We start from the raw sequence: 26,713 nt of genomic DNA, 5'->3' as shown, positions 1-26,713 counted from the left end.
AGTTCTACCGGAAACTTAAGGACGGTTTGTTTATTTCAGAATGATTAAACATTGAATGATTCAAATGTTAAATGATTCAGAGGCTCTGAATATGACATGCTATTTGATAACTGACTCTGAATGATTTAGAATGTACTTCTGTGTTGAATCATTCAACACTGTTTTGTTAAATCAGTCAACACTGAATCATTCAGAGGTACAAAACAATGCTGAATCATTCAACATTCAATGTTGAATGATTTTATTAAGAGACAAACAAACTGCCCTTAGATAGACCCAATCTTTTTGCTTGAAAGTGCACATCTGCAGAAGTATTAATAAATAATCGCAAAAACTGAGCCTAAGCATATTTCTTCAAATAAGAACACCACAACCAAAAAAAGCCTTCTTTCACTACAACAGTCACCTTAAACTTTGCTGGCACTTCCTTTGATGATGCCGATTCGTTTGAGAAGTAGGGAAACAGAATTTACTTAACTGATTTGACAGTTCAACACGTGCAACTTCTGTAACACCCACGGGACAATGCTGGTGACTTCATCTGGGATATCACATTAGGATCACTGGAACGAACCAACGTAAAAATATCAGAAAAATTAAACTTTTTGTTAAAACGCTTAAAATCATAAAACAATTTATAAATACAAAAAAAAAAATTAACAATATTATGAAATAAAACATATTTCAGACTCGTGTATAAAAAATAAAATACAACCTACATGTTCCTAATCACATGCATCGTACTTTGCAAGCAACGCCGGAGAAACTCCTTTATTGAAGTCGACAGTTGTATTAGTTTAATTATTTTAATCTGAAATAGTGAGTCAAAGAGTGAGTTTTGGGAAACTCAGTAATACAAAACTATCAATTGATGCTACAGGACATGCAGATAAATGAAAAGCAATAAAAAAATTTGTTGACTCAGACATATATATGTTTTTGGGATGAGCTGGGGTTCCACTGGTAGTTCATCGAGTAAAAGTCATGAAGATCTTAGTTTATAGGAAACATCCAGAGAACCATGTTTTTAAGAGATTGAAATATGATGTCTAGTGTGTTCCATCCAAAACCAATGAAAAGATATAAATCTTCTTAAAACAATAACCTTTTGAAACATGTTTTCAAAACCATAGTAGAACCCCCAACCGAACACTGTTATGCAGTTTTCCAGAACTGTATTATAAGGGCTTACCCTAAGCAGATAGCAAAGGGAGTCACCCTAAGGGAATGATTTGGGACCGGAGAGACTACCCAAACAAGTTACTCGGGGCCACGGAGCCTACCCAAGAAGGATCTCGGGGCCGTAAGGCCTACCCAAGAAAGATCTCGGGGCCTTAGAGCCTACCCAAGGGTCGCCTTAGGTCCGTAAGGATTTGCCAACTGGATCAGGGATGAACTTTCATACTCAGAATTCTACCCATATAAAATCCAGTAGAAATCAGTTTTAACCGTAAACCATAATATATGGATCATAATCCAGTAAAATCTCGTAAACGTGACAATGAAATAAAAGATATAACTGCCCTCCACCCGTACACCATATGTAATCAGAGTTTATCGGAGCCTCAGAGCCTACCCAAGGGTCACCTTAGGTCCATAAGGATTTACCAGCTTAATCAGAGTTGAACATTCAGCCTACCCAGATAATGTCCTAATAAAACAGTTGAAGTAGTAACAAGTGAAAACAGAAAACCATAGTTCATAAATCAGTAAATTCCATGATTCCATAAATCATGAACAATCATATTTTTCAGTGAAACCGTAATTAGAGAACACATACCATGTAGCCATGGTTCATAAGCCAGTAAATTAATAATTTTGGTGAAACATATTTCAAAACATATAAGATAGTCATGTAATTAGAGAACACATACCATGTAGCCATGGTTCATAAGCCAGTAAATTAATAATTTTGGTGAAACATATTTCAAAACATATAAGATAGTCATGTAATACATGGGGAACACACTAGAGGATCCAAGTATTTTTCAGAGACACTCAGTAGTTATCAAGAATGGAAAACATGAAACTTATGCAATTTGATCGGATTCCAAGAACGAGATTCATATGAAAGTGATCGGTTACTAACAGATATATCAGACCATTAACATTGATACCTTAGGTCCCCTTTTTATTCAGGTGCATTCAAGAAGGTATTCAGGAACCTTTATATAAGAACTTTTATAGCCACCCCTAGGTTTCATTGAATAGGGCCCATGTGGATATCAATCCCCGGAAGAAGAAAAAAACAATCATGCCATGTAGTGATTCAATAGCACCTTGTATAAAAATTTTGACTCGCTCTAATTTTTATTTGGGTAAATTATAGTAGATACCTCTGTATTTTAGATGATATATTGTTTATACCACTATACTATTAATTTTTCAATTATAACACTAAATTTTAGTTTTGGTTTCAAATATATCATTGAGTCGTTATATTTTAGCGCCACGATGATATGAACATATCTTTCTATCATTGTGATGACATGGATAAAACAACATTATTTTGGTGATGATATATTGATGCGTAAACGATACCGTCTTAGGCAATATACTTTAGATATGTGCCTATATTACCAATAAACTTTAAAAAGGTTTAATTTATGACAAACTTTTTTCTATCACCGTTGATAACCAATTGTTGCCTATTATTGGTCGTTTTTTGTAGCAAGACCGGTATCAAAACATTTGCATTTCACTCATCTTTTTTCTCCCAAGATTAATTTTTCATGAAACCCACTCAAAATTGATGAAAATACATTAAATGTTCGACGTGCAAATACCTCAATCTCCTCTGATGGTCGTTTGATGAGGCTAGATTTGATGTATGTTGTTTGTTTTCTCGAAATAATACTTCTCATTGTTCGAGTTTTCCAACAAACACCCCAAAACTCTCAGATATAAGAAAACTCACAAATCCCTAAAAATTGTATGTTTTTTTATTTAATTTATTGATTTTGAGTGGGTATTGAGAAAAATCAATCCTAGGAAAAGAAAGAAGAATGAAATACAAATATTTGGCATCAATCTTGTTGCGAATGAGATTCTTGACAAGCAGTGATTGATTGTCGACGGTTGTCGAAAAAGTACAGTGCTCAAAAGTGAACTATTTAAAAAATTAGTGGTAAAATCGATACACATAAAGTTTAGTGTCTAAAATGATGTCGTTTTAGGCATCAATAACCACACTAAAATGATATTGTTTTGTCAATGTCATCACAGCGATTAGATTTTAATCGCCTAATGGTATAACTGAATTCAAAATCAAAGATTAATGTTATAATTAGAGAAATTAAAAGTTCAATAATAGAAACGATACATTATTTAAAATTCAATGATATCTTATATAGTTTACCCTTTTTGTCCATGTCATCACCGTTTGCTAGTGTTATATGCTCCACTACCATTGTCTCCAAGCACCATTTTCTTTCCTCCTATGTCAGCTCTTTGTCCAACTCCATACATTCATACATATATATGCTTTGTGTGTGTATATATGTACTAAATAAATAAATGTCATTGACAAAATAAATAGTGTAAATTGATTAAGATAGTGGTTACGTGGGGTAGAGGTGAACCCAGAAGAGTTGTAGGGTAAATATAACACAATCTAAGGAAAGGCATGTCCTTGACTAGTCAGCATTAACAGCTGTTTTTGAATGTTTCTTTTCTGGCATCAAAGAGGACACGTTTAAACATTCCGATTCGACCCCAAAGGGGAATATTATCAGATAAGAACATAAGTAAGATTTTATGTTATAAGATAAAAATATATATAATTTTAATAAAAATACATAAGAAAATATAAAATATATGATAAATTTAAATTTTCAAGGAAACGGTTGCTCTACTCACCCCTCGATCTATCCTTGCTACTGGATCATACACAAGCATTAATTCATAGGAGCAATCAGCCTTTGTTCTTTTGGGACTGCAACCTCAACTTTCTTCGATGCTTTCTTGAAATCGCATTGGTTTGCAGCTTTGGATCCAATTCGTCATTTATGTTCCCTTTTATTGCTTGTTTACGGTGCATTAGGGTTTTGGCTACATAAATATGAATTTTCTATTGGCTCGTTAGAGGTATTGTTCTCGTTAGAGGTCTTAAGTTCGAACAACTACCAATAAATTAAAAAAAATTCTAAGCACATACTACTTTACATCTAGACATATTCTCCTCGGTAAAAGGAATTAAAATCTTAAACTAATAATTTTTTTGGGTAGTCTTAAAATGATTAGAAAATTATCTGTTCAAAATCTTTTTTAACTACTTAAATTTAAAATCTTTAAAAATAATATTTTTTTATCGCTGGAACCAGTGGATGGGTTGAAACTAATAAAATTAAAGACATGTTAATTGAGTAATAATTTAACGATAGCTATGAAGTGTAACGATAAAATTTACTATATTATATAATATTTATAGTAACAAAAATTTAAATCCAAAACATAAACAGTTGATTTAGTCCAAAAGATACCAAAGAATTATTAGCTGAGAGAGGATAAGGTTAAGGGATTCGAAATAATTGAAAACACAGAATCTCCTTATGAAATGGGTCGAGTAAGTAGAGACAAGGGCAAAAACCAGAAACAAATGTCAGATGAAAAAGAACAATAATTGCATATGTCCCATTTGTAGTTACAGATATCTGTCGTGCGTCTCGTGATGGAAAACAAAAATGAGTGGAGGGGGAACGGTCTTAATGCAAATTGACTATTCTATATATTTTTCCATCTTAAGGGATTGTTGTCATTTTAGATTAAATTTATTCAAAATGTTTGGGTTTTAGATTAAATATTTTGAAGGGTGAAGTTATCTAAGAATCATAGGAGGTTTTGCTAAGAGATATGATTGAGGTGAATGCAGGTTGATTAATCCATGGAGTTGATATTACTTTCAGAGAGAAGGGGGGAAACACTTACAGGGATGATGAATATCGGTGACAATTGTCGGCCATGAAAACTGGGGAAAGGAGGAACAAATGTTAAAGAAGCTGCAGGTATCTTGTCACAAGGCGACGGCACTGCGCCGAGATATATAAAGCAGTGCCATCGCTCCTGCGACAAGACTCCCGCAACCTCCATTTTTGCACTTCTTGCTTTGCTCTCTCAGAATATTTATGTATTCAGAATGTATTTTCTGTGTTTGAGTTTGCATCTTCATGCATTGCACACATATACATATATATATATATATAGAGAGAGAGAGAGAGAGAGGATCGCAGAATAATTGGCATATAACAATGCATGGAAGTTTCGTGGGCGAGGTGGTTGGTTTTGGTGCGCAAAGGGAAGCAAGGGAGAAAAGTCTGGAAAGACTTTCACATGCGTTCAACAAATGTTGAAAGCCTCCTCATCCATCCACACTTAAGATATTTATTAATCTCGTTGTCATTCTACTTTTATTCTACTGAAATGATAACTCGTTGGTTGAAATGATAGTACGAATACGAGCAAGGCAAGGCAATGTACTATTTAGGTGTATAGCAAGGCAAGTATATCCAATCATTCTAATAGCTAAATCACTTTATGTTTTTTATATTTATGATTTAATTTTGTCATTCGAATTGTCCGTCCAATTCAGTTGGTAGAGAGCAAGGCTCTTAATCTTGTGGTCTTGGAATCGAGTCTCACGGTGGGCAATTCATAGTTTTGACTGTTGGAGGTCTCCCACGGAAGTTGCTCTCAAGCGTTGGGGGTAGCCTACTATCCTACCTCCCCCTTACCCAATTACATATAGGAATAGGGTCAGCTAATTTAATTTTGTCATTCATTTGTGCATATAAGTATGTCAAATATATATATACATATATATATATATAATCATTTTAGTATATAATTCATATTCTAGTTGTATTAAATATGTTCATTATTGATTTTTTTGGGTCAAAGTTTTTTAAACTTTGATTCGTAATTATTTAAAATTTATTATTAATAAAAATATGAAAAAATTATTTTAAAAATTTTAAATCAAGTAGTTTTTATTTTATAAAATTTAATTATTTAAAATAATCATGGTTAAAGTTTTAAATTTTTGACATTTTAAAAATCAGTAATAGACAGATTTAATGGAACTAAGGGAGTCCAAAATATATACATGTAATATATAACAACAAATATAAATTAAGCATATTCATATAGTCAAATCAGCAAATCAAACATGTTTTTTTTTTAATTATATATATATTAGAACCATCACTAACACTTATATAAACATGCTTATACATTTTTATCTCATACATGTACGCATATTAAACATGCTTTCATTATCATATGTTCATATCATTAACACTTATATAAAATATTCCTACTAAATTAATTGAGATTTAAAAAATTTGTATTTAAACAGAGTTAAGAAACATAATAAGTAAATTTTAATAAAATATTTACTTTAGTTTTTATATTTAATTTTTAACATTTTAATTATTTTATATTTTAAATTTAAATATTTTTTTAATTTGAAAATGAAATAATTGAAATTTGTAAAAATAACTAAATGTAGTAACCGGTCGTTCGGGGGAAAGACGAACTAGTTGCAACGATGAGGTTTTTGAAGTGATTTTGAAATGATTTATGAAATGTTGGAAGTTGTCACCAATCATTTTTTTAAGGTACGATTGGAACACCATAAAAATCGATTAACTTAATAAAATATTTTATTTTATCAAAATACTGAGTTTGGGGTCTACGAAAATCCAGAAAATAGGTTCGAGAGTTGGTTACGCGTGAGGAAGGGTTAGCACACCCACAACACCCAGAAATTGGTACCTAATTGATTACCCTATATTTAAGAATTTGGAAATTTTGAGTTTGAAACTTTATTTAATTTATAAATCGTTATGGATGCAAAGTTGAAAAGAGTGCTCGTTTATTAGGGTCAATAATATTCACCTCCTAGCATGAATGTAAAAGATCAACTATTGTGCCCAATAACCGGACATTGCCTCAAGATTATTTTAAAAAAAATATGACGCGGCTTTAAAAAAAAGATGTTGACCTACTTCGAGAATCACCAGTAGTCACCCTTGAGCATGATTGTAGGAGATATACTATTTACTCCCTAATAAATAAACATTGCCTTGAATTTTTAAAAGCTAATGAAATAAATTAACAGGTTAAGGCCTAATTATACTAGGTGAGTTCATTAAAGGCTCTCTTAACCTAAAGTGTCAAATTATGAAATTTAAAAAACTTAGAGGATTAAACTAATAATGACGTCTCTAATATTAATCCTACAATTTTTAACCAATTAGAGAATTATTCCTAAGTTAAAGGACTAAAGTGAAAATTAACCCTAAAGGGAATGCTCTAGTTAATAATCTAATCAATTATGTCAATTGAAAAATCTAATTAAAGTTTAGGGATTAAAAGTGTGAAGTCTAAAGTTAAGGGATTATATCTAAAATTTAAGGATCTAATTATTTATCTGATTAATTATACTAATTGGACCGTTGGATTGATTAAGATCCAATGGGTCTGGTGAGACAGCGCTGATATGATTTCCTTAGGGTTTCACTAACCCTAGGCATGTGCAATCTGATCTCTATGTTTCTTTCTTGATTCTCTGGTTGAGAGCGTGCATCGCCGAAACTAAGGATGAAACCCCAGCTCCCATCTAGACTCTTCACACGGATTTGTACTTGGGCTTCTACCTTGAATCATGTTGCTGGATCGTTTATTTGTGGACCTAAATTTAATCTTACCATGACTTGAACCTCGATTTTGAACTGAAATGAATCCTGAAATTAAAATAAGTTAAATTAAATAAAAAATAAAAATAAAAGTAAAAAATGATACTATATAACTTATACTATTTCCAATTTCCAATTTTTATGTTATTTTTAAAACTATATATAATATATAGTATTTTTTTAACTATATATTATATATACTATTTCAAAACTATATAATATAGACTATATTCTATTTCCAAAACTATTTTTCAAAACTATATAATATATGATATAACTTATTTTCAAAACTAAATAATATATATTATATATTATTATAATATAATAACATAACAATAGAATAAAATAAAATAAGAAATATTTATTCGGGCGAGAATGTGTGCCTACACTAAATCTTCACACTTCATAAAAAAATAATTAAATCTTTTCATCAAGTCATCCTCTATTGTGAACTATTATATTAATATTATAGATTATTAATTTAACATCGCGAAGTATTATATTAATAATATAATAATAATGCCAATTTTCATTGATCAAAAGATTATATTTATTTATTCTATTATACTAAATATAAAATAAATTTAAATGTAGCAGGAACCATCTTACCTCAGTGGTTAAATGAATCGTTATTGTTCCTAGAGGTAATGTATTCGAGCACCAACGACTGTAGCAGGATGATTGAGCGTTCATTGTCAAATAATTAAATTTTTTTAAAACATATACTACTTTATAATTAACCATAACTTAATAAATAAAAAAAATTAAATGTCGAATTGACCTAGAAGTCAATTGGGTAGTTTCCCATGAATTGCGAATTTTAATTTCAAACTTCATGATCTCCGACATAAAGATAAGATTTATTCGATGAATTTAATCAACCCAAGATGGTTATTAAGTGATAACCTAGCAATTTCCTAAATCCGTTTAGGCCAATAGTTGAAAACCACGTGTCATTTTCAATTTAATTCACTTTTTTGGCATGAAATTTCGGTGATGAGACGGAATGGGAAATAATCAAATATGTTGTTGAAAATTGAGGCTTTGTCTTATGTATTGATTATTGTTCTTCTACAAATATGACTACGACTTACAACTTAAATTGGGTAAACTACTCATTTAGTATATAAACTATCAGTTTTAGTTTATTTTAGTACATAAATTTTTATTTTTTTAAAAATCATATCTAATGTTTAGTTTTTGTTTTATTTTACTATCTCACCGTTAAAAACTTAACGCGTTTAATACCTAAGCGATTGCTCAGGATCTCCATTTTTCATCTTCATAATTAGGTTCTTAATTTTTTAGATCTTACTTTTTATCTTTGTAATTGAGGTCCTAATTTTATTCAATCTCACTTTTTATCTTTATAATTGAGGTCTATAATTTTTTCAATCCCTTTATTTACTTTTAAAATTGAGGCCCCTAATTTTTAATCTCACCTTTTAACTTATAATTGAAGCACTTAAGTTTTTTCAATATCAATTTCTACATTTTTCTACCTTTATAATTGAGGCCCCTAAGTTTTTTCAATCTCAATTTCTATCTTTATAATTGAAGTTCCTATTTTTTTAACTTTATAATTAGCGTCCCTAAGTTTTTCCAATCTAGATTATACTTTTATAATTGAGACCTTTATTTTTTTTTCAATCTCAATTTCAATCTTTATAATTAAGGCCTCTAAGTTTTTCAATTTCATAAAAAATCTCAATTTCTCATCCTTTCTCCATCTCTCTCGTTAATTTATTTAATTTTGAATTATATTTAATCATATTTGTCTTTTTCTTTTTACAAATCGCATTTCTCAATTTACCAAATATTCTTTAACTTTGAGTCTTCTCCAATCTCAATCTAATGATAATATAATACATTATTCTTTATTTTTTTAATTTATTATTCAAAATCAAGCTCCATATCATAATTCATACCTAAATTTGATTTTTTATTCTTTTATTTAAAGTGTTTTCTTAACAAAACAATGAAATTAATGTTCGAAATGAGTTTAATCATTTTTATACGATGTTAAATTAATAAAATATACTTTGTTTCTATAGAGGCTATTTTTGAGTTTTCATTTAAGATTCCGAAAATGTTTGGAGGAGAAAAGTTGTTCTAAAAGCCTAACAATGGCGAAACCAAAGGGAAAGAGTAATTTATTGTTTCCAAGCATTGCCCGATGTGCATCAATCCGACGTTAAAAAAACACGGTGGTGGCCGACATGGACGGAACCCTGTTAAGAGGACGAAGCTCTTTCCTTTACTTTGCATTTGTCGCCTTTGAAGTTGGCGGCGTATTCAGACTTCTCTTCTTGCTTTTAGCTTCCCCTATAGCCGGGATTCTTTACTATTTCATCTCCGAACCGGCCGGTATTCGGGTTTTAATCTTCACGAGCTTCGTCGGATTGAAAGTTTCCGATATCGAAACCGTGGCTCGAGCTGTTTTGCCAAAGTTTTACTCCAGTGATTTGCATCCGGAGGCTTGGAGGGTGTTCTCTTCGTGTGGGAAGAGATGCGTGCTCACGGCGAACCCTAGGGTTATGGTGGAGCCGTTTTTGAAGGATTTTTTGGGAGCCGATACGGTGATCGGAACCGAAATCGATGTGTTTAAAGGTAGAGCAACTGGTTTGGTGAAGAATCCAGGGATTCTTGTGGGAGAGAACAAGGACGATGCACCTGTGAATGCCTTTAATGATGAGCCTATGCCCAATATTGCTCTTGGTGATCCAAAGTCTGATTATCCTTTCATGAGATTGTGCAAGGTGCAACTCTTTTCAAGTACACTCTTTACAGAATAGTAAATTATAGATAACAAAAATCGAATTCGTATATGTCTAATAACTATTAAGGTGACACATGAAACAGTTAAAATGTTATGTTAATCTTGTGTCGTATTTGTAAATGCTATGTTACCGTAATTTAATATTATGTTTAAAACGCTTTCTATTTTGGTTTGCAGGAAAGTTATGTGGTTCCAGCAAAACCTGAAGTTAAACCGGTGAGCCTCGATAAAACTACCGAAACCAATAGTTTTCCATGATGGCCGGCTTGTTCAAAAACCAACGCCATTCATGGCACTTCTCATCATCTTTTGGATCCCTGTCGGCTTCCTCCTCGCCTGCCTCCGCATCGCTGCCGGCTCCCTCCTCCCGATGCCTTTAGACTTTAGTGTATTATGCCTTTTGGGCACTCGTGTACGAGTTTACATAAAGGGCACCACCCGCACCGGCTAAAAAATCAATAGGTCAAACTGGAGTCCTTTTCATATGCTCTCATAGGTCCCTATCCTCCTCTCCACGGCTTTAGGCCGTCCGGTAGCCGCCGTGACATACTCCGTGTCGCGATTATCTGAAATCATCTCCCCTATCAAGACAGCCCGTCTTAGTCGCGATCATGCCGCGGATGCTTCCATGATGAAAAAGATTTTACACGAAGGCGACCTAGTCATCTGCCCCGAAGGAACAACATGTAGAGAACCAATTTTACTGAGATTTTCGGCTTTTTTTGTGGAGTTAACCGACGAACTTGTTCCTGTAGCGATGTCGAATAAGATGAGCATGTTCCACGGAACGACGGCTAGAGGGTGGAAAAGGATGGACCCGTTTTACTTCTTCATGAATCCTAGCCAGGCTTATGAAATAACATTCTTAAACAAGTTGCCACATGATTTAACATGCAGCGGTGGGAAATCAAGCCATGAAGTTGCCAATTACATACAAAGAATGATCGCTGCAAGCTTATGATATGAATATACAGATTTTACTAGGAAAGATAAGTATAGAGCTTTGGCTGGAAATGATGGCACCGTGGGCCAGAAACCAAATAAAGTTATGGGGTGCTAGAAAACTATTTTTCTACTTCACGCTATCATATGTTGATTCAGCTCTGTTTACATGTGTTTGTGTTTATGGATCATGTTTGAAAAACTTTGTAATATGGGGGAGTAAAATTCAACTTGACTTATCAAAATTTTTTAACTCGATTTAAAGTTAAATAACTCAACTTAGCTCGTAATTTTATGAAGTTTACTTAACAAAAAATTTAAACAAAGTTTGAATTATAAAATAAGTCTTGAATAAATCATAGTTTTTAGGAATTAGTAAATTGATCTTTAAGTTCGAGTTGAATCTCTTAATTCTGCATGGTATATCAAATATGTATATCACATATTAAAACATATATATATATAATTATAGAAAGTAGTTTAAATTGGAATAATTCAGTATTATAACATTATAAATATTTATACTAAATTTAAATAGAATTTCAAGTAATTCAACTCGAATTTCATAAATTCGTTTAATTAAAAATTTTCAAATAAAATTTAAATTATAAAATAGATATTATCAATTAAATTAACTTGAATTTTTTGATTCGATTTCATCAATGTTGATCCTAATTGTATATTCTTATTGTTTAAAGTTAAATCCTTTCGTGGTGTTTTTTGCTGATATTGAAGGTAGGATTGCTGCATGGACCTTCGTTCCGGAAGGTGTGTTCCTAGATACGTAGACAAGGTTTTAGATTAAGAATAAATTTATAAAATCTTAAGATAAAATCAAATTATCAACATAAGATATAAAAAGATATATAAATCATAGGATAATTTTATATTTTCAAGAGATTAATCCATCCTTGTATGTTCCTGCTTCTTGTTTTTTGCTTCTTGTTTTTCTGCAATTTCGACATCTATGTGGAAAGGCATTTTCTTTTCTTATCTCGACAAGGCCAACCAAAAGCGCGGCGGTCACCGTATCGCCACCGTACTGATGTATTTATCCGATGTCGAGAGCTGAGGGGAAACTGTGTTTCCCAATTATGAGGTAACAATTTGACTGCGAATTTCCTCTTCATGTTCGTTTTGTTCATCGGTCTTCAATTTGTCTTCTGTAGGGAAAATTTACTCGGCTCAAGGACGAAAGCTGGCCAGATTGTGCCAAAGATGGATATGCAGGTATTACCATGCCCTTTATTAGACTCTATGAAAAGCTTACTATATATTCTCAGACTGTGTTTGTTGTTGCAGCGAAACCCAGAAAAGGCGATGCTTTGCCGTTCTTCAATCTTCATCTCGATGCAACGACTGATTCCCAGAGTTTGCATGGAAGTTGCCCGGTGATTAAGGGCGAGAAATGGTCGGTAACAAAGTGAATCCACGTCGACTCTTTCGATTTCAAATTGGGTAGTAAATTAGACAATACAAATCGCGAGTTATTTAAGTTTGACACGATTAAAATTTAGTTAACACTCAAATCAAATGAATTTGACTCTAAATACAATACTGTTCACCTTGGCGATCTGAATATATCTATACAGAAGAATAAAATGATACGAACTGATCGTGAAAAAAAAAAGCACGATACAACTTGCAAAGATTAATTCCTCACTCATGGTAAAATAAATAAATGAAAATTTTATTTATGTTCTCCGTCAACTTCCGGTTGGATGGCAAAACCAATATCTAAGCATTCGCCTTTGTAAAATGAAGAAATCTTGCCTATAACTGCAGCTGACCATAATTGTTCTGGTTGATTTGATTCAACCGTATGCAGCACAGCATGTTCTCCGGCAGGTCTTCGGCTTTATTTCCCTGTTCAGACGTCGGAACTATATCAATGGAAATGTCCGAGTGAAATCTCAAAACATAGAAAGCAACCTTGGGTAGTCGAGAGATTTACCTGGATCGTCAAGCCAAAATCCAGTGTACACAGCTTAAATCTGTCCCGAAACGCCTCGAAACCTTTTCTAGAAATGTAGCTAAATCGGTGCAAATCTAAATCGACCTCGAAGTAGTTTTCGCCCTGAAAGTGTTTTAACATATCGGAATCATTCGCATCATTAAGTATAGAACTATCAGAGTCCATGGTATTTATTACGGAACAATCTCGTTCAAAAGAAGAAAAATGGAGGGCGAAAAAATACCAAGTAAAACTCATGCTGAGGACGCGAGAGAACGGGCTTTTCATTATAAGCATTCATAAGCTTCTTCTCAGCTGTGCTTAAATGAAGATCTGGCAAATTCGCCACTCGGCCAATTATTTTTAATCTTTCTCTAAAGGGTGCAATCGTATCAACCGGGAATCCTTTAACTCGCTCGACCTCGTCATGATTAACCTCTGTTGGTACAAGTATCAAGGAGAAATGTTAATGAAATAAGGTAACAACAAAGCAATGTCCAAAGCAAGTCCCTTACAATAATTCGATGTCTAATATAGAAGCAGAAAATAATAAATGCATTAAACTTACGATAATATTTTCTTGGAACTGAAGCGGGAGCTCTTTCGAGTAACTTTCGGATAGTTTAAAGTACAACACAAAATTCATCCCTTCTCCATCATTTTCACTTTGAAAGATTGTAACAGGGTACAGAGGAATCTGCAGTCCATAAGAAAATGGCAATAAATAGAAAATTCAAAAGGATCGGACAAAGAAATTTGAAGCTATAAAGACATCGAGTACACATAAGTTTGTATTTCAGTTTCAAGCAAAGAACGTAAGGAATTTACGATCGAACAACATGATAATCACTTAGTTAAACGATAATAGCTCTATCTAAAGCTTAGGAGGAAATGTTTCGCATCAATCTTAGTCTGGAAAATAGTCCTAGGAAAAGATGAATAAAGTGAAAGCACCTGAATATTAACAACAAGAATAGCAGGAATTTCTTCGGATAAATTAAAAATCGGAAGTTCCACAAAACGAGCAATGTGATCAATTTTCCGTGGAGATAAGAAGAGATCAACTCCAAAGGGAATAAAGGCTGCAGAGTTTGAAGCAAATTCCTTCTTTTTGTCCCTGTCAAAAGAGAAAATGGAAGTATCAATGAATTTAGTTAGCTGTTAACAGCAAAAATAACAAGGAAAGGAACGTATAACAACACAGACAAAAGTAAGCAAGTAAAACCGATGAAGAATATATGCTCTCACCTAAAGTAGTTGCGGCCACGGACTTTGAAAGAACTTGGCTCAAGAGGAAACCAACAATCAGGCATGTTCTTACCTTTCGGACAGCATGGGACTGAGGTACCGGCTACTGGTCTTTGTACAGGCATTTCGGAGAAACTAAAACAAAACAAGAACATGCACGCATAAACATATGGCATATGATAAATAAGTAAGATGCTCACGGATAATAAAGAAAACGCCAGTAGCGTTAACCCACCTAATGTCGGAGTGACATGTCCCTCCCTCCATTTAAAGGATAGTTTCAGAGGTGCTTTCTTCTTTGAACTAGGATTACCGGGTTAAACGATCTTTTTCTCTCAAGTGAAAGGGCAGATGAAGGAATACAAGGCAAACAATTATTCGAAAGAAGCTCGATATGATGTGCCGCGTGCTTTTCATCCGCACGAATACTTTCACTAGAAATATCATCCACAGAAACAGGATTGCCCTCGGTTGGATGATCATTTACCTTCGATTGAGATGATAGAGTCAACACAGACGGATTTTCGGATCTGTCACTATCTGCAAACAACACGAAATGAGATTACAATTTAAATCCATACCAACCTAATTCATTAGGGGAAATGGAGATTAAACTGATCAAAACTGAACACATACCATCATGTACGCTATAAAATTCTTCATCCAATTCAGATTCAAACACTGACAAACAATCACGCCAAGCCATGTCTGCATTTCCTGTCAATAGCAACCAAACCATATATCAATATCAAATTTATAGCATGTACTATATACATAACATATTCATTTATGTTTCAAGACTAGAACTTCATTCATTTATGTTTCAATCAAAAACTAAATCAAACAAGATTGTACTAATAAAGTTCGTTCCTACCCCTAACCAATCCATCCAAGAAATCAAAAACTAAGCAACAAAATTCAACAATCTCAAAAACCAAAAACCAATAAAATGGAAAGGGTAATCAAGAGTGAAGAAAACCTTGGATAGTGGAACTAGCACGAGAAAAATCCTTAGAACCAGCAACAAATTCCCCATTCTCGAGCTTACGAGATGAAACCCTCCTTCTAATGATCCTTCTTTTACACAAAATCTTCCTGTTCTTCTTCTTTGTCAATCCCCCAAAGGTTCCTTCCTTGGAAACACAACTACCCATTTTTTAAATTCCTTTGAAATTCACAAAAATAACACAAAGATCGTAACTTTTTTATATTCCAAATGAAGGGGCTTCAAAATTTCCGGCTGTTTGCGTAATAGCATTAGTCCCGAGTGAAAAACTCCAAAATAGTAGTATAATTGATAACATTTTGTGTACTTTCTTTAAGAAAAAAGAACGCTGTTTCAAGTCATCGGTGACAGCGTCGAACTCGGCCAAAGACTTCAGCTTTGAAAAGTCTTTTAAGTGATGGACGGTGATCATATAAGACACGTGGAAGTTAGGCAACCTAAATGCGTGTTGGATAGCGTTGTAGTGATACAAAGGAGTTTGGTTTTCTCCTTTTAGTTTTGAAATATCTAAACTCAAATTTCATTAAAATAATGGACAAACTAATAGGAATTTATTTTGATTTTGAAATTAAATTATTTTTATTTAAAATAATTGATTTGTGTAAATTATTTTAACTGATTTTGTCTTTTAAAAATTTTGTCGTGATACAAACAATATAAGTACGTAGGTACAAAAATTCCTGAAGGTCTTAACCATGTCACCAAACCATCAAGTTTCTGTACGTTGATTCATTATCGTGGTCGTTGAAAATCAGAGGGTAACCATCTAACTGTTCGGATTTTCCTCGGCCACTGTTTGCGATGACCGATGAACCTCGAACATGGATCATCTGTTATTCGGTTGAGGTTTAAATTTTGGCTTAATTATTAAATAAGTGTCTAAACTAGAGCGTTTTTCACGAATATGTATCTAAATTATTTTTTGAATGATTTCGGTGTTTAACGTTACAAATGTTACCACTTTAGATGTTGGACCGTCAACGGCGCTAATTTCTCCCGTTAAGTGACATGTGTCATGTTCTGATAATTTTAAATATTTTATTTAAAATTATATTAAAAAGCACATAAATTTCGAAATAACCCTAAAACTTTGAAAACCTTCATTTCAACCCCTAAATCCATGCAGGACACCACCCTTTTCCGTCGACGAAGCTCCATCGGACCTCACACCCCCTTGGACTAAAACCCCTATGAAATCGTGACCGATCGAAGGCGAATCGACATTTTATACCCTGAGAACTCTAAGATGAAAATCACAATCCCACATGATTCCAACATCCAATCAACGACAACTACGACGACGTATGACTTGGAGGATAACATGGACTACATCGATAGCGGTGGTTATGGTCGGAAAGGGCGATGGTAGGGTTTAAGGTTAAGATTTGAGGATTTTAGGGATTTTTGTAATTTAAGAGAAATTAGTTTTTTTTATAAATATAATAATAATTTTAATAAATTTTAAAAAAATTAAAATTACCAAATTGTGATATGTGTCACTTAATAGAGGAAATTAATGTTGTTTACGGCCTAAGATCTAAAATGATAACGTTTGTAACGTTAGGCATCAAGATCATTCAAAAAATAGTTTAAGTATCAATTCATGAAAAGCGATATAGTTTGGACACTTATTTTATAATTAAGCCTTAAATTTTTTTAGGAGTGCAATTGTACCCCTAACTAAGACTGTAAATGAGACGGACAAATCGCAAGATATTTAAGTTCTATTTTTTCAAAACTCGGTAATAGTCGAATCAAATGGACTCAACTCGAGTTTGAATTCAACTCGAGTTCTTAACAAGCAGAAGCAAACTACTTGATGTTTAACTCGAAAAACTCACTAACTACTCGAAAAAAAACAATATATTAAAATTTTGAATTTTTTAAAATTAAATTATTAATAATATCAATATCTATATGTTATTTTTTTAAAAGAAAAATACAATATAAGTCTTTCATGTACTTGAGGTTCGGATATGAATTCGAGTCAAACCCCAATCTTTGATGGAACTTAAAATTTAAGCTCATGAGGTTTCAAATCGAGCTTCAATTTTATATTTCGAATTAGAAGCACGAATTTTTGAGTTGATTAAAACTCAATTTTAAAATTTTTGAGCCGAACTCGAATTTAATAATACTCGAACTCAACTCGATTGATATACAGTCCTACTCCAAACACCCTCTAAGCCCATCCCTAATGAGAGATCCTACAGAAAACCTACACCTCTATCTAAAATAGATAATTGCAACGGGATTGAACCCGAAAGCCCATTGTTTGACAGTATCAACTTATTCAGGAGATCGAACTATACATATTATTCTTACTTTCTTAGACAAATCAAAGGTTACTAAATAAGGTATCAGGATCATAAAAATATATTTTGATAAAATTATATTAAAAGTAAATTAAAAATACTCCAAAGAGTGTTGTTTTTTTTGTTAAGTTATTTAATTATTAAAAATTATAAAATGATCATCCGATTACTCGTATGTTCTAAATTCGTCATTTTTTTAAAAAACAATTGAGACGACATTAACCTATTAATTAAGATATGATAAAATATTATATCAGAATCATTTGAACCATTACTTTAAACATAATGTCGTAAAACTAATACTCGAAAGCAATGATAATATCGATAGATGTCATTAAAATATATCTTGCCATATCAATCGAAATGTTAATATAAAACCTAAACAACACTCTTTGTTACCTATACAACCAGATCATTCGATACATTTAATAATATATCCTAAATTTTTATCAAATAAACAAAAAAAAAGTTAATGTAATATATCACTAATGTGTCGGTTAATATTACATCTAAAAAAATTTTAAAATTAATTTTACATTATATAAATCAAACATATTTTTATTTTAAAATTATTTATTCTAAAATTAAATTAATTTTCATATTATAAATATCAAAAATCGAAACTCTCATTTATATATAGATATCGTGAGAGGCATTGAGGCAATGCAAGTTTGTAAATAAACTCAAACATGCAATCTCTGTATCACCCTCATCAGTTTTCGAAAACCAATTTTAATAGTATTTTCTAATTCAGATTTTTGACTCTCTCCCACGTACCAAAGTTTCTCTCTTTTCGTTCGCATATATTCTGCTTCTCCAACTATTCTCTCTCTCACAGAACCGAAGATTAAGAAACACAAAGGATCATAAGAGAAAAGAAGGCTACTGGATTGTGTTTCTGTCTTTTCTACCTCTTTAAGATTTGTTACTTAAGAAGTAAGTTCCTTTGACCCAATTGTTGAAAAGGGTGTCTTTTAATTTCTTCAAAGATTTAATCCTGTTATAGAATACAAATCTACTTCTTTTTTCTTCTTTTGGTTTACAGGATGAAGCGAGCAAAAGATGATTTGCATTTGGTTCGCATTTCAAACGTCCATTTGGCTCTTCAAGGCCCGAATCGTCAGTTGTTTGCTTTTCTTCTTTTGAGGATTTGTATGGATGGTTTTGTTCTTATATGAAAGTTTGCGTATTCTTTTTGTTAATATTGGTTGTTTTTGTTCTGATTACTGGCCTGTTATTGTTGTCAGTTTCGATGGTTGTGTTTGATAAGGTTAGCATGGAATTTTGGTGAACTTCTTGATGGTTTGTTTTGTATATAACTTGAATCGAGTATTTTGTTTATGATTTTAACTTGTCCTTTTTTTTTTGGTTAAATCATGTGGGTTTTTTGTGACTCTGGGGTCATTACTTTAAGTAGGATTTACCACTTGGTTTTGCAATATATAGTAAATTTACTTCTGATTGAATGGGATTTTAGGTTCTTTTCAAGAGTAATCATCTGTTGAAAGTATATTAGGGTTATTTGGTGATGGTCAAATGGCTGTGGTTCTTAATTATTTTTATTGTTTCTATCAATGAAGCTATGGGCAAAACCAAATGCCGACTGCTGGTGGGGGTGGGGGTGGAGGAGGTAGTGGTGGGGGTGAGGTGGAGGAGGGGGAGGTAGAGGAATGGAAGGGGCAAGTGTAGGAGAAGAAGTAGGGGTATCAGAGAAACTGACTACATATGATGCTTTAACATATCTAAAGGAAGTCAAGGGGATGTTTCAGGATCAAAAAGAGAAGTATGACTTGTTCCTTGAAGTCATGAAGGATTTCAAGGCTGAGGTATTCTGTTTTTCAAATGCTATGTTCCATAAATGGAATAGACAATGGATTGTTGCTTTAAACTACTGAATGTTCGATCCATCTTCCGTCTTTTGCAGAACCGACACAATTGGTGTCATTGCCCGAGTTAAAGCATTATTCAAAGGGCATAACAACTTAATTTACGGATTTAATACCTTCCTGCCAAAGGGATATGAAATAACCCTTGATGAGGATGAGGCTCCACCAAAAAAGACTGTTGAATTTGATGAAGCAATCAGTTTTGTAAATAAAATAAAGGTGAAATAGTTGTGTGATCTTTTGCTTTACTAATGTCCCTGTTTTGTTATCTAATTTATCCATTTTACTACAGAAACGTTTTCAAAATGATGAGCATGTATATAAATCATTCCTCGATATCTTGAATATGTACCGGAAGGTGCACAAGGACATAAATGAGGTCTATAGTGAGGTAATATGTCTTGTTTTGGTTGTTATGTTCATTGGCTCTTTGATACTTACTGAATCTTAATATCTCAATGTATTCTCCTCCGGCCTCAGGGAAACATCACTTATTTGTTTCATTGATTTCAGGTTGCTTCTCTTTTTAAAGACCATCCGGATCTGCTTGAGGAGTTCACAAGATTTTTACCAAATTCTTCAGCAGCACCTTTGACGCAACAAGTTTCATATGGTCAAAATTCTACTCAGCGCTATAATGAGAGAAGCTCTGCTACAGTTACCTTGCGGCAAATACAGATGGACAAGGTAACTGTTCTCTTTTGTCAGTTAACAAGTGTTTTCTTGTAAATTTCTATTCTTAAATCTGATTATTATATGAAATAATGATCAAACTTTTTTAGCAGCGTCGAAGGGATAGGATTATTACCTCCCATGCTGATCGTGTTGATCATCCTGAACTGGACGATGACAAAACTATGATGAGAATGCAAAAGGAGCAGAGAAGGCGCGTCGAAAAGGAAAATAGGGATAGGAGAATTCGTGATCTAGATGATCCCAAGCATGACAACAATAGGGATTTTTATTTGCATCGTTTTCCTGATAAAAAGAAACATGGGAGGAAGATTGAAGGATTTGCTTCTTATGATGACAGAGATACTTTTAAAAGTGAGTCGCTCAACCTTTGATTGGTTTATGATAAACTTTTGATAATCGGAATTTGTTATCCTAAATTATTGTTAATGAGCCTTTTCAGCTTGTCTTTTGAAGCTTTCAGATATGTTTCCTTGTATAATGACATTGGGGGTAATGTGCATTTTCTTTGTTTCAAATATCAACCTTTTAAGACTTATGGTTTTCTATTCAATCTCAGGCATGTGCAACCAAGGGTTCGTGTTCTGTGAGAAAGTTAAGGAGAGGTTATGCAGCTCAGATGACTACCAGGCATTCTTAAAGTGCCTTAACATTTACAGCAATGGAATAATCAAAAGAAATGACTTGCACAATTTGGTATGTTTTACACCATCTGGAGCAGTTATCTCTGACTTTTCAAATTGCTAAGTCTACTTTGTTGTATTATTGATAAGCGCATGTTTAACCTTCTACCTTTCTGGTAGTTTAATTAGATACATTACTTCTGCCTATTTCAGGTGACCGATTTACTTGGGAAGCATCCAGATCTTATGATTGAGTTCAATCAGTTCTTGGAGCGTTGTGAGAATACTGGTAAGTGGGAACTTCTGGAATATCCTTTTAAGTTTTTGTTATTGATTATTTACCCTTATGGCTGTTTCTAATCTAAATGTCTTCTGCAGAGGGGCTTCTTGCTGGTGTTATTAGTAAAAGTATGTAACTAATGACCTCCTTTTCTGTCATTTTGATATACATTTTCTTATTTTTCTTGGCTGTTTGTATGTTTCTTGTTTCCTTATATGTACACAATTCATTTTTATTTGACCAAATTGGAAATTATATTCTTTTATATAAAAAATCTGTAAGCTGCAATGGTGTTTACCTTTTAATTGCAGAATCACTTAGTGGCGAGGAAAAAGATAGAGAGCCGAAACGTGAAATGGAGGGAACTAGGGAAAAGGAGAGATACAGGGAGAAGTATATGGCAAAATCCATACAGGAGCTTGATCTTTCTACCTGCCAACGTTGTACTCCGAGCTATCGGCTTCTACCTGATGATGTATAAACATTTGGTTACTTTTGTTAACTTGCAAATTATGCATGATTTGGAACTGATTTTGGTTTGTCTCTCAGTATCCGATACCTTCAGCTAGTCAGAGATCAGAGCTTGGTGCTCAAGTGCTGAATGACCATTGGGTATCTGTAACATCTGGAAGTGAGGATTATTCTTTTAAGCACATGCGCAGAAATCAGTACGAAGAGAGTTTGTTCCGATGCGAGGATGATAGGTAAAATTTGCTGGTCCTCTGTTTGCCCTGGTACAATATATGCAATGGCTATATTCCATCTCTTTCATAATTTGAGTATTTTATTATTTCTGCTACAATTTTATGTACTGAATGTGAAGTGGAGAATGTATTTTACGAAGAGAAAAAGTCGATGTGTGCTGATTCATTTTTCTGGCTCATTTTGGCCTTTGGAAGTTCTAGATATTAACTCATTCTAGACATTTTGTTTAATGTTCTTAGATTTGAGCTGGATATGTTGTTAGAATCTGTGAGCTCAACTGCCAAGCGTGCTGAGGACTTGCTGAACAGGATTAATGAAAATAAAATCAATATGGATTCTCCAATTCCCATAGAAGACCATTTTACTGGTTTGTATTTATTATCAGGTTATTAAATTTTGTGTAGCTCACTGCAATGTGAACATTTCCCCCCATCTTTTTTACTTTTGGCCTCTTCTGGACTACTTACTGCAGTTATACATTTAAGGTGCATTGAGCGTTTATATGGTGACCATGGTCTTGATGTAATGGAAATACTACGTAAAAATCCTGCTCTTGGATTACCTGTCATTTTAACTCGTCTGAAGCAGAAGCAAGAAGAGTGGGCAAAGTGCCGTTTTGATTTTAACAAGGTTTGGGCTGAACTTTATTTGAAAAACCATTACAAATCACTTGATCACCGCAGCTTCTATTTCAAGCAGCAGGATTCAAAGAACTTGAGTGTAAAATGTAAGTGGAATTTTCATATCAAATATGCTGCATTTTCCTCTGTTGCAAAATTTGGTCAAAAGATTGAGGGTGATTCTTACAATATTTTCTAATATATGGTGTTCGTTTATGCTCTTCCACATCTTTAATACTTTGTCTCATTGATATTTCTTTGCAATTGCCAGCTTTAGTGGCTGAAATCAAGGAGTTGAAAGAGAAGAACCAGAACGAGGATGATGTTCTTGTGGCGAGCATTGCTGGACACAAACAAGCCTTGGCTCCACACCTTGAATATGATTATTTAGATGTTGGCATTCATGAAGATCTGTATAAACTTATGGAGTATTCATGTGAAGAGATGTGCTCAAACAAAGAACAGTTAGAAAAAGTCATGAGGCTTTGGACCACTTTTTTGGAGCCAATGTTGAGTGTTCCTCCTCGACCTAGCAGCAAAGAGGGTACTGAAGATGCTGGTAAAGCTCATAATCCTACTGTAAACTGTACTGCATCAAGCATTGCTGAAAGTGATGGAAGTCCTGGAACTGATGCTACTGTTAATTCTGAGCAACAAAAGGGTGCTAACGACGGAGATGAGAACAGATCACAGAAACTAACTAACTATTGCAGAAATGGTTTGACAAATGGGGAAACTTTGACCAAAGAACACTCAGGTCGTGTTTATATGGGTGATTCAACGTTAGAGAAGGATATTAAGTGTATAGCTGATAAAAGGCCTGGAGTTAACATACTTGCAACCGGAACTGAAGCCCTTGCAATTGAAGCAGAAAATAATCAAAGTAGAAACAACACTGAAGGGGCTTCAGGTGTGTATGTCAGAAAAGTTTTACATCACAATCTTTTCCATGATTTTTTTTTTTGTTTACTGATCTAGTTGTTTTTATTAGTACTTTTTTTTTTGGTTATACCCTCCTTTCCAAAATTGTGTTGCAACACTGAGATTGGTTTAAATTTCAATGTTGTGCAGCAACATCTAGATTGAGTAGCGCTGCTGCTGGTGAGGGTCATGAATCTGAAGCTAATGCTGATCTTCTACATACATCAGAGGTAGGGGTTTATACATATCGGCCACTAATTGGTTCTGGTAAAATTTAGCAATATATGATATCTGTGACCTTCCTTTCCTTGATTAAATCTCCTCTTCTTCTTGTCGAGGTTAAAAAGCAAGAAGTTGTTTCCTTTGATTTTTCAGTCATATAAGCTTATGTAAATTTTGTTGGTTCTTCAGGGTGGTTGTGTAACAAAACATGCTTTATTAGTAAATGGAGTGCATATAGATGGCTCTTCTGCTAGTAGATATCATGAAGAATCTGCTGGTCCTTCCAAAATTGAAAAAGAAGAAGGTGAATTATCACCTAATGGTGGTGATTTTGAGGATTATTTTGCTGCCTATGGCGATGATGGTCTAAAGAATGTGCCAAAGGCCAAGCATGGTATTGAAAATGGACAATACTGGTCTGGAAATGGCAAAGAGCATCCTGAGGATGCTGGAGTAGAAAATGACGCAGATGCTGATGATGATGCGTCAGGCAGTGAGTCTGAAGGCGGTGAATGCTCTCCTGAAGACCATGAAGACGAAGAGGTAGATCATGATGATGTTGATGGTAATGCCGAAAGTGAAGGTGAAGCCGAAGGGGCTACTGATTCACTTGTGGGAGCAGATGGTATGTCCTTGTCATTTTCAGAACATTTTCTTTTTACAGTGAAGCCTCTTGCAAAGCAGGTACCTGCAGTTTCACCTGAAGATGGAAAAAGTTCTTGGGCATTTTATGCAAATGATGATTTCTATGTTCTTTTCAGACTTCATCGAGTATGTAGGATTAAATATTTTTAGTTTTTTCTTTCTCTGTTTTCTCTCTCTACATTTTAATAAGTATTCTTCAACCTTTTAATTTTTGTTTAGATTCTCTATGAAAGGATACTGTCAGCGAAAACAAATTCAGCAGCTGTGGAAAAGTGGAAAAATTCAAAAGATGCTAGTTCTTCAGATTTATACGCTAGGTGAGTTACTTAACAATTTCATCACTGAACAATGAGAATGTCTGATGCATTTGTATTCTAATGTGAAAATTATCTCTTTGTACTGCACAGATTTATGAGTGCGCTTTACAGTCTGCTTGATGCTTCTGCTGACAATGCGAAGTTTGAGAATGAATGTCGAGCTATAATAGGAAACCATTCATATGAGTTATTCACATTGGACAAGTTAATATATAGATTGGTTAAGCAGGTTTGCTTTCTTTGATGGTCATTCACTATAACTCACCTCGTTTTTCCAACAACTGTTCTGAATTATAGTTTTTGTTACAGCTTCAAGCTGTTGCAACAGATGAGATGGATGATAAGCTTCTTCAATTGTTTGAGTATGAAAAATCCCGGAAACATAGGAAGACAATGGATCCAGTGTATTATGAGAATGCACGTGTCCTTCTTCACGAGGATAATATATATCGGTTGACATATGTAAGTTTTGCTTTACGACCTCTTTCTTAAAAAAATAAGAAAGGATGGAACATTATAAGGCACATGAATGGCATATTATTTCTATCTGCATATATGATATACATAGGTTGACATGAATAACTATTTTTTTACTTTGGGTTGCTTTTTGCAGTCATCTTCGTCATCTCGATTGTCTATTCAGATGATGGACAATGTCATTGAAAAGCCTGAAGCCTTTGCTGTTTCCATCGAACCTAATTTTTCAGCTTCGTTGCACAATGATTTTCTGTCTGTCTTCCTTAGAAAAAACGAGCCACATGGAATTACACTAAAGAGGTAACATCTGATAACATTATTACATTTCGTAAGTATAACATTATGATCAATTATTTTGTAGTTCTGCAATTCATTTTTCTGGTGCTAGGATCTGCCAGCCTTTCATGTATTATTATTGATGATTGTAACAAGAAAGATATTGAACAAAAAGTTAAACATCTGGTGCTTAGTATGATTTTCCTTTACTGATATATGCAGAAACAAGAGGAAGTACTCAAGTCTAGATGAATTTGCTGCTACTTGCATCGCCATGGAAGGTGTTGAGCTGGTTAATGGTTTAGAGAACAAGATAGCTTGCGACTCATACAAGGTATCTTGCCGTTATTTGTTTCCGGTTTAATCTTTTCTTTCTTTTCTGTGATGAACCATATGGACAGTGCCATGTGGTGTTAGATAAGAGCCGTGAATCCCACATTCGTTGTGCGTTAAAGTTCGATTGTATATACTGTTTACGTCGTCTTCAACTTATGAAGTGCCTTTTGTGGACAAAACTGTTAGGCCTATTGGGCCGAAGTTGACATACCTTGTAGGTTGCTGTATCACTAAGAAATTGCTTGTGTACTTGACATTTACTTTGGTTTTTTTTTTTTATATTGACAGACTTCCTATGTGTTGGACACCGAAGATTTCTTCTTTCGTCGGAGAAGAAATTCAACGCAATGCAGATCTTCATACAATAATCAAGCTAGAGTTCAACTGTTCCATAAATTTTTATCGGCGTCACAATAACTTCGGAAAACGGTAAACGCGACAGCACAAATCTTTATATCTCCACAACCATTTAGGTTGCTCTTTTTTGGGAATTTTCAAAGATGACCTAACCTTCATGCTTTTCTTGAAGCAAGGGCCAAAGGAATGTTTCTTATATGTACCTGGATTGATGCTAATTGGTTAATGAAGAACGAAGGGTTAGGAAATGTAGCACATTTTGTAAGATCATACGAGTCATTATTGTGTAAATGGGGTTTTGCATTATATTTTGTGGAGAACATTAAGCTTTTTTATGGGGTTACGCAGTGTTCTCATTGACAGGCTAACATGTCTTCTTTCCCCCATAATTCAAACAACTTCTGCTTCCACTTTGCA

At 33.7% G+C, this 26,713-nt stretch overlaps 3 protein-coding genes and 1 pseudogene across 4 annotated transcripts; 2 read left to right on the top strand and 2 right to left on the bottom strand.

Annotated features, from left to right (window-relative positions):
- Positions 1-406: 406 nt before the first annotated feature.
- Positions 407-15,108, bottom strand: LOC120132826. The gene is made up of 8 exons (XM_039149512.1): positions 14,853-15,108; positions 14,618-14,752; positions 14,324-14,486; positions 13,934-14,066; positions 13,614-13,807; positions 13,370-13,492; positions 13,147-13,281; positions 407-417 (listed from the first exon to the last, which is right to left on the bottom strand). Exons 1-7 carry the CDS (start codon positions 14,882-14,884, stop codon positions 13,189-13,191), a joined length of 873 nt encoding a protein of 290 aa, XP_039005443.1. The 5' UTR covers positions 14,885-15,108; the 3' UTR covers positions 407-417; positions 13,147-13,188.
- On the top strand, positions 9,812-11,561 carry LOC120132822 (annotated as a pseudogene).
- A 56-nt stretch (positions 15,109-15,164) lies between the features above and the next one.
- On the bottom strand, positions 15,165-15,987 carry LOC120132824. Its single transcript, XM_039149511.1, has 2 exons — positions 15,597-15,987; positions 15,165-15,334 (listed from the first exon to the last, which is right to left on the bottom strand). Exons 1-2 carry the CDS (start codon positions 15,769-15,771, stop codon positions 15,180-15,182), a joined length of 330 nt encoding a protein of 109 aa, XP_039005442.1. The 5' UTR covers positions 15,772-15,987; the 3' UTR covers positions 15,165-15,179.
- A 3,814-nt stretch (positions 15,988-19,801) lies between these two features.
- On the top strand, positions 19,802-26,595 carry LOC120132821 (paired amphipathic helix protein Sin3-like 2). Of its 2 annotated transcripts, none has more exons than XM_039149510.1 (20): positions 19,802-20,043; positions 20,117-20,215; positions 20,338-20,511; positions 20,610-20,871; positions 21,077-21,213; positions 21,354-21,429; positions 21,519-21,548; positions 21,732-21,895; positions 21,970-22,124; positions 22,365-22,492; positions 22,598-22,852; positions 23,017-23,655; positions 23,817-23,896; positions 24,078-24,659; positions 24,753-24,850; positions 24,941-25,079; positions 25,160-25,312; positions 25,464-25,627; positions 25,826-25,937; positions 26,228-26,595. In XM_039149510.1, exons 1-20 carry the CDS (start codon positions 19,834-19,836, stop codon positions 26,354-26,356), a joined length of 3,786 nt encoding a protein of 1,261 aa, XP_039005441.1. In that variant the 5' UTR covers positions 19,802-19,833; the 3' UTR covers positions 26,357-26,595. The 2 variants fall into 2 exon arrangements, with proteins under 2 accessions (XP_039005441.1, XP_039005440.1); XM_039149509.1 differs by having other exon boundaries at positions 20,607-20,871; positions 26,228-26,594.
- The last annotated feature ends 118 nt before the right edge of the window (positions 26,596-26,713 follow it).

Source organism: Hibiscus syriacus, unplaced genomic scaffold (assembly GCF_006381635.1).
Source record: "Hibiscus syriacus cultivar Baekdansim isolate YM2019G1 unplaced genomic scaffold, ASM638163v2 tig00110570_pilon, whole genome shotgun sequence".
NCBI lineage: Eukaryota > Viridiplantae > Streptophyta > Magnoliopsida > Malvales > Malvaceae > Hibiscus > Hibiscus syriacus.
The sequence above is the reverse complement of the archived record's forward strand: the minus strand, read 5'-3'. Positions and strand labels throughout refer to the sequence as shown.

What these genes read in the sequence shown, in the direction of transcription:
- LOC120132826 (XM_039149512.1), bottom strand. Translation starts at nt 14,884, where the DNA reads ATGGAGGGAGGGACATGTCACTCCGACATTAG. An exon ending in CGTGGCCGCAACTACTTTAG is followed by an intron (nt 14,487 to 14,617) that starts GTGAGAGCATAT and finishes CTCTTTTGACAG; the next exon opens with GGACAAAAAGAAGGAATTTG. An exon ending in CTCAGCATGAGTTTTACTTG is followed by an intron (nt 13,493 to 13,613) that starts GTATTTTTTCGC and finishes AAACACTTTCAG; the next exon opens with GGCGAAAACTACTTCGAGGT.
- LOC120132824 (XM_039149511.1), bottom strand. Translation starts at nt 15,771, where the DNA reads ATGGGTAGTTGTGTTTCCAAGGAAGGAACCTTTGGGGGATTGACAAAG. An exon ending in TGCTAGTTCCACTATCCAAG is followed by an intron (nt 15,335 to 15,596) that starts GTTTTCTTCACT and finishes TGCTATTGACAG; the next exon opens with GAAATGCAGACATGGCTTGG.
- LOC120132821 (XM_039149509.1), top strand. Translation starts at nt 19,834, where the DNA reads ATGTTCGATCCATCTTCCGTCTTTTGCAGAACCGACACAATTGGTGTC. An exon ending in GAAATGACTTGCACAATTTG is followed by an intron (nt 21,214 to 21,353) that starts GTATGTTTTACA and finishes TGCCTATTTCAG; the next exon opens with GTGACCGATTTACTTGGGAA. An exon ending in CATAGAAGACCATTTTACTG is followed by an intron (nt 22,493 to 22,597) that starts GTTTGTATTTAT and finishes TACTTACTGCAG; the next exon opens with TTATACATTTAAGGTGCATT.